This window comes from Macaca nemestrina, chromosome Y, assembly GCF_043159975.1.
Source record: "Macaca nemestrina isolate mMacNem1 chromosome Y, mMacNem.hap1, whole genome shotgun sequence".
Taxonomy (NCBI): domain Eukaryota; kingdom Metazoa; phylum Chordata; class Mammalia; order Primates; family Cercopithecidae; genus Macaca; species Macaca nemestrina.
Genome location: NC_092146.1, coordinates 954,971 through 962,470, shown reverse-complemented (window position 1 = coordinate 962,470; position 7,500 = coordinate 954,971). Strand labels below are relative to the sequence as shown.

The 7,500-nt window shown below is 49.8% G+C and overlaps 1 protein-coding gene across 1 annotated transcript in view; it reads left to right on the top strand.

Moving 5' to 3' along the window:
• Nucleotides 1-7,500, top strand: part of LOC139361001 (cytokine receptor-like factor 2) — a 16,189-nt gene that overhangs the window by 4,035 nt on the left and 4,654 nt on the right. Inside the window, exons 2-3 of the mRNA XM_071089506.1 lie at nucleotides 827-929; nucleotides 5,395-5,561. Coding sequence (XP_070945607.1) covers nucleotides 827-929; nucleotides 5,395-5,561 — 270 coding nt within the window. The remainder of the gene's footprint in view (nucleotides 1-826; nucleotides 930-5,394; nucleotides 5,562-7,500) is intronic.

Genomic DNA, 7,500 nt, shown 5'->3' with positions numbered 1-7,500 from the left:
ACCTGCCCCAGCCTTCCAAAGTGTTGGCATTACAGGCATGAGCCACTGCACCCAGCCAGACCTCTGTTCTTTTATTTATTTATTTATTTATTTATTTATTTTTGAGACAGAGTCTCACTCTGTCGCCCAGCCTGGAGTGCAGTGGCACAATCTCGGCTCACTGAAACCTCCATCTCCCGGGTTCAAGTGATTCTCCTGCCTCAGCCTCCCGAGTAGCTGGGATTACAGGTGCCCACCACCACGCCCGGCTAACGTTTTGTATTTTTAGTAGAGATGGGGTTTCTCCGTGTTGGCCAGGATGGTCTCAATCTCCTGACCTCATGATCCATCTGCCTCGGCCTCCCAAAGTGCTGGGATGACAGAGGTGAGCCACCGTGCCTGGCCAGATCTCTGTCCTTTTAAACCAGCATCTCCTTCTTAGGACGAAAGTGCTGGCTTTATGCTGTCAGTTTCCAGCTGTTTTTAGAGTTGCCTCGCCGGGCGCGGTGGCTCACGCCTGTAATCCCAGCACTTTGGGAGGCCGAGGCAGGTGGATCATGAGGTCAGGAGATGCAGACCATCCTGTTGAATATGATGAAACCCCATCTCCACTAAAAAAGCAAAAAATTAGCCGGGGGTGGTGGCGGGCACCTGCCATCCCAGCTACTCAGGAGGCTGAGGCAGGAGAATCGCTTGAACCCCGAGGTGAAGGTTGCAGTGAGCCGAGATCACGGCACTGCCCTCCAGCCTGGGCGACAGAGAGAGACTCTGTCTCAAAAACAACAATAAATTAAAAAATAAAATAGAGTTGCCTGACAGTGAATTTCCTGCATCTGTTTGTGTCTAGGAGAAGGACTAGAGATTCAGATCATCTACTTTAATCTAGAAACGGTGCACGTGACATGGAATGCCAGCCACTACCCCAGGAGTAACCTGAGTTTCCACTACAAGTAAGTGGGCCCCACCCTGGAAGGCAAACCCCACAGCCCGGGGCTCAAAATAGCTCTTCTGAGAGCCGTCAGCGATTGGGAACGCCAGAGAACGAAAGTGTGAAGCGTCACACTCGGCAAAAGCCAGAATGTTTGTTCTGTGAAACCCTCAGCCCTCACCACAACCGCAAGCTCATCGCCCCAAACCTTCTTGCCAAGGGATGGCTGACTCAGGCTCAAAATCACCTACCTTCTTTTTGTTTGTTTGTTTGTTTGTTTTTGAGTCGGAGTCTCGCTCTGTCGCCCAGGCTGGGGTGCCGTGGCGTGATCTCGGCTCACTGCAACCTCCACTTCCCGGGTTCAACCGATCCTCCTGCCTCAGCCTCCCGAGCAGCTGGGAGGACAGGCACCTGCCACCACGCCCGGCTAATTTTCGTATTTTTAGTCGTGTTGGCCAGGCTGGTTTCAAACTCCTGACCTCATGGGATCCGCCTGCCTCGGCCTCCCAAAGTGCTGGGATGACACGCGTGAGTCACGGCATCCGGCCTGAAAATCACCTAGATTATTAACGGGAGATGAAGAAAGAGATGAAGAAAGAGAACTTGAAATCTTATCTGCTAGGCAGCCGGGAAAGGAAAGATTCAATCTCTGAAACATGTCACAGCCTTACCCGGGGCTGCCTCCACCTTTGTGTCTGCCTGATGTGACTATTTTTTTTATTTTTACCTTGGCTTAGTTGGACACCCAGAAGTGTGCGTGTCGGTGTTGGAGGAACGGTTTTTGCAATACCTTTAGTCATGGGTGGTTGATTCTTCAGTTTGATAGCAAAACAGATAAACGGGAAAGTGCACAGAACAGGGAAATTTTAAAGTGAAGTCACTCGGAAAGTGAGACTCACCGCGGGGAGGCCGAGGTGGGCGGATCACCTGAGGTCAGGAGTTCAAGACCAGCCTGGCCAATATGAGGAAACGCCATCTCTACTGAAAAATACGAAAATCAACTGGGCGTGGTGGCAGGTGCCAGTAATCCCAGCAACTTGCGAGGCTGAGACGGGAGAATCGCTTGAACCACTGGAGGCAGAGGTTGCGGCGAGCCGAGATCGCGCCACTGCACTCCAGCCTGGGTGACAGAGGGAGACTCCGTCTCAAAAAAAAAAAAAAAAAAAAAAAAAAAGGAAACAATTCCTGAGCCAAGAATTCCCCGGACATTGTTGACGAGGAATAAGCCACTTGGTCTCACTCTGGGTGACAATTTTTTTTTTCCCTGTGCAGAAAAACCAGAGTGATAGGTGATCTTGGCACATTCTTTTATTGTTTTGAGACGGAGTCTCGCTCTGTCACCCAGGCTGGAGTGTGGTGGCGCGATCTCGGCTCACTGCAACCTCCGCCTCCCGGGTTCAAGCGATTCTCCTGCCTCAGCCTCTCGAGTAGCTGGGACTACAGGCGCCCGCCACCACGCCCGGCTACTTTGTATTCTTAGAGACGGGGTTTCCCTCATGTTGGCCAGGCTGGTCTTGAACTCCTGACCTCGTGATCTGCCCGACTCGGCCTCCCAAAGTGCTGGGATGACAGGTCTGAGCCACCGCGCCTGGCCATTCTTTTACCGCAAAGGCCCTCCTGAAAGCAGGGGTCTCCTAAGGTGCCATAACAAAATACCATATGCTAAGCAGTTAAGATCAACAGTTATTCTAGTTCTGCAGGCCAGAAGTCCAAAATCAAGGACAGGCCTCTCCTCCCTTCACAGGCTCTAGGGGAGGATCCTTCCTGCCTCTCCCAGCTCCTGGGGGCTCCAGGCATCCCTGGGCTTGTGGCCGCATCACTCCAGTCTCTGCCTCTGTCTCCACGTGGCCTCCTCCTCTGTGTCTGTGTCTCCTCTTCTGTCTCTTAGAAGGGACACTTGTCATTCCATTTAGAGCTCATCCTACTCCAGGGTGATCTCATCTAAGATACTCAACTGAATGACACCTGCAGAGACCTTCTTTCTAAATGAGATTCTATTCACAAGTCTACGGGTTAGGACATGGACAGATCTTTTGGACGTCACCATCCCAATCCATTGCAACTGTGTTTGGTTCTTTCTGGAGGCTCTAGGGGAGGCTCCTTCCTGCCTCTCCCAGCTCCTGGGGGCTCCAGGCGTCCCTGGGCTTGTGGCTGCATCACTCCAGTCTCTGCCTCCGTCTCCACGTGGCCTCCTCCCCTGTGTCTGTGTCTCCCCTTCTGTCTCTTAGAAGGACACCTGTCATTGCATTTAGGACCCACCCTCATCCAGGATGATCTCATCTCTGGATCCTTCACTTAATCGCATCTGCAAAGAGCCTATTGCTGAATAAGGCCTTATTCCAGGTCTGGGCGTTAGGACACGGACAGATCTTTCTGACGGACACATATTAATCCACTGCAGCTGTATCCAGTTGCCTCCGGAAGCTCTAGGGGAGGATCCTTCCTGCCTCTCCCAGCTCCTGGGGGCTCCAGGCATCCCTGGGCTTGTGGCCGCATCACTCCAGTCTCTGCCTGTGTGTCCACATGGCCTCCTCCTCTGAGTCTGTATATCCTCTTCTGTCTCTTAGAAGAATATTTTTCACTGTATTTCTTTGCTATCTCATAAAAATATTCTAATTGGATTGAGAGCTCACATTAATCCAGGCTGGAGTGCATTGGCGTGATCTTAGCTCACTGCAACCTCCACCTCCCAGGTTCAAGTGATTCTCCTGTCTCAGCCTTCTGAGTAGCTGGGACTACAGACACCTGCCACCACGCCTGGCAAATTTTTGTGTTTTTATTTTTAGTAGAGACACAGTTTCACCATGTTGACCGGGCTGGTCTCGAACTCCTGACCTCAGATGATCCACCCGTCTCAGCCTCCCAAAGTGCTGGGATTACAGGTGTGAGCCACCATGTCCGGCCTCCTCTTATAAAAACATTCTAATTGGATTGAGGGCTCACATTAATCCAGGAGGATTTTATTTCAGTGCTTACCTAATCATGTCTCCAAAAATCTTATTTGCAGCTAAGATCCCATTCACAGGTTCTGGGAGTTGGGACGTGGGCATGGCTTATGGATGGCCACAATTCAATATACTATAGTAACCATGCATGAGTTTTTTGTTTGTTTGTTTGTTTTTTGAGACAGTTTCACTCTTGTTGCCCAGGCTGGAGTGCAATGGCACGATCTCGGCTCACTGCAACCTCCGCCCCCCCAGGTTCAAGCGATTCTCCTGCCTTCGCCTCCCGAGTAGCTGGGATTACAGGCATGCACCACCACGCCCGGCTGATTTTTGTATTTTTAGTAGAGACGGGGTTTCTCCATGTTGGTCAGGCTGGTCTCGAACTCTGTACCTGCACCTGGTGACACAAGGGGTTTAAATATTTATGAGAGAGCAAGTTTTTCTGTTTGGACAGGTGTTGTAGTTAGCTGTAAAGAAGGGTCATTGAAGTTAGTGAGGAGGGAACCTGGCCGGAGGCCATGGTGAGAATGGAGCGTGAAGGAACGGCCATTAGATTTGTTAAATGCTGTTTTAAGAAATGTCCAGGCTGGGCGTCGTGGCTCACGCCTGTCATCCCAGAATTTTGAGAGGCTGAGGCAGGAGGATCACCTGAGGTCAGGAGTTGGAGACCAGCCTGGTCAACATGGTAAAACCCCGTCTCTACTAAAAACACAAAAATCAGCTAGGCTTGGTGGTGCATGCCTGTTATCCCAGCTACTCAGGAGGCAGAGGCAGGAGAATGGCTTGAACCCGGGAGGCAGAGATTGCAGTGAGCCGAGATCGCGCCACTACACTCCAGCCTCAAGGACAGAGCAAGACACTGTCCAAAAGGAAAAAAAAAAAAAAAAAAGGTCAGCGTGATGGCTCACACCTGTAATCCCAGAACTTTGGGAGGCCGAGGCGGGTGGATCACCTGAGGTCAGGAGTTCGAGACCAGCCTGGGCAACATGGTGAAACCCCGTCTCTACTAAAATCACAAAAATTAGCCGGGCGTGGTGGCAGGCACCTGTAATCCCAGCTACTCAGGAGGCTGAGACAGGAGAATCTCTTGAACCTGAGAGGTGGAGGTTGCAGTGAGCTGAGATGGCGCCACTGCACTCCAGCCTGGGCGACAGAGTGAGGCTCTGTCTCAAAAAAAAAAAAAAAAAAAAAAAAGAGAAGCTGGATGTGGTAGCTCACACCTCTAATCCCAGCACTTTGGGAGGCTGAGGCGGGTGGATCACCTGAGGTCAGGAGTTCGAGACCAGCCTGGCCAACACGTTGAAACCGTGTCTCCAGTAAAACTACCAAAATTACCTGAGCCTGGTGGCGGGCGCCTGTAATCCCAGCTACTCAGGAGGCTGAGACAGGAGAATTGCTTGAACCCAGGAGGCAAAGGTTGCAGTGAGTTGAGGTTGCACCATTGCACTCCAGCCTGGGCGGCAAGAGCAGGACCCCATCTCTAAATAAATAAATGAATAAATAAATAAAGCACTGTTGCTAAACGGTCATTTTAAACCCCAGATTCAGTCGAGATGAGGCCTATGACCAGTGCACCGTCTACATTCTCCAGGAAGGTCACACCTCGGGGTGCCTCCTAGACGCAGAGCAGCAAGACGATATTCTGTATTTCTCCATCAGGAATGGGACGCACCCCGTTTTCACCGCCAGTCGCTGGATCTTTTATTACCGTAAGTATTGTAAAGCCAGCTCACCGTGCTTGTCGGTACTTCCTTCACCTTATTACCCCAAGGACTGAAAACCAAGCTCCTGCCAATCACCAGATCCATCCGTGATTACCGTTAACTCTTGAAAAGCGAGCTCAGCACACTTTTCAGTACTTCCTTCAGCTTATTACCACAAGTACTGAAAAGCTCATGCAAATCGCCGGATTCAGATTACCGTAGCTATTTTTTTTTTTTTTTTTTTTTTTTGAGACAGTCTTGCTCTTTGCCTCAGGCTGGAGTGCAGTGGCGCGATCTCGGCTCACTGCAAGCTCCGCCCCCCGGGTTCACGCCATTCTCCTGCCTCAGCCTCCCGAGTAGCTGGGACTACAGGCGCCCACAACCGCGCCCGGCTAATTTTTTGTATTTTTTTTTTTTTTTTAGTAGAGACGGGGTTTCACCATGTTAGCCAGGATGGTCTCGATCTCCTGACCTCGTGATCCGCCCGCCTCGGCCTCCCAAAGTGCTGGGATTACAGGCTTGAGCCACCGCGCCCGGCTACCGTAGCTATTAAAAAGCAAGCTCACCATGCTTTTCAGTACTTCTTTCACCTTATTACCGTAATGAAAAGCTCGTGCAAATCGCCGGATTCATGATTACCGTAGCTATTGAAAAGCAAGCTCACCACGCTTTTCAGTACTTCCTTCAGCTTATTACTATAAGTACTGAAAAGCTCATGCAAATCGCCGGATTCATGATTACCGTAGCTATTGAAAAGCAAGCTCACCACGCTTTGCAGTACGGCCTTCAGCTTATTACCATAAGTAATGAAAAGCAAGTTCATGCCAGTAGCGGGATCAATGATTACCGTAACAATTGAAAAGCAAGCTCAGCACACTTTTCAGGACTTTAAACTCACGCAAATCGCCGGATCCAGGATTACCGTAGCTATTGAACAGCAAACTCACCACGCTTTTCAGTACTTCCTCCAGCTTATTACCGTAAGTAATGAAAGGCAAGTTCATGCCAGTCACAAGTTCACGCGGGATCAATGATTACCGTTAACAATTGAAAAGCCAGCTCAGCCCACTTTTCAGTACTTCCTTCAGCTGATTACCCTAAGTACTGAAAAGCCATCTCATGATAGTCGCTGGATCAATGATTACCGTAACTACTGAAAAGCAAGCCCAGCATACTTTTCAGTACTTCCTTCAGCTGATTACCATAAGTACTGAAAAGCTCATGATAATCGCCGGATCCATGATTACCGTAGCTATTGAAAAGCAAGCTCACCACGCTTTTCAGTACTTCCTTCAGCTGATTACCCTAAGTACTGAAAAGCAATCTCATATTAGTCGCTGGATCAATGATTACCGTAACGATTGAAAAGCACGCCCAGCCTACTCTTTAGTACTTCCTTCAGCTGATTACCATAAGTACTGACAAGCGAGCTCAGACAAGTCACTGGATTAGTGATTACTGTAGCTATTGAAAAGCAAGCTCACCATGCTTTTCAGTACTTCCCTCAGCTTATTACCATAAGTACTGAAAAGCAAGCTCACGCCAGGGTGGGGGGGGGGAAATCAATGATTACCGTAACTACTGAAAAGCAAGCCCAGCACACTTTTTAGTACTCTTTCAGCTCGTCACCTTCAGTTAGTTTCAGTAAATTCTGAAAAGCAACCTCATGGACCATTGGCCACTGGAGCCCAGTGCCCAGTTCCTGACTCCAAGTGAGGAGAAACCGGCCTTCCAGAAAGTTCCCTCTTACACACACACTGGTCGGGGTGGAGACCACATGACTGTGATTTAAGGGAATGAATTAAAGCTTGGGTGCGGTGGCTCATGCCTGTAATCCCAGCACTATGGGAGGCCAAGGCAGGCGGATCACTTGAGGTCTGGAATTCGAGACCAGCCTCACCAACATGGTGAAACCCTGTCTCTATTAAAAATAAAAAATAAACAA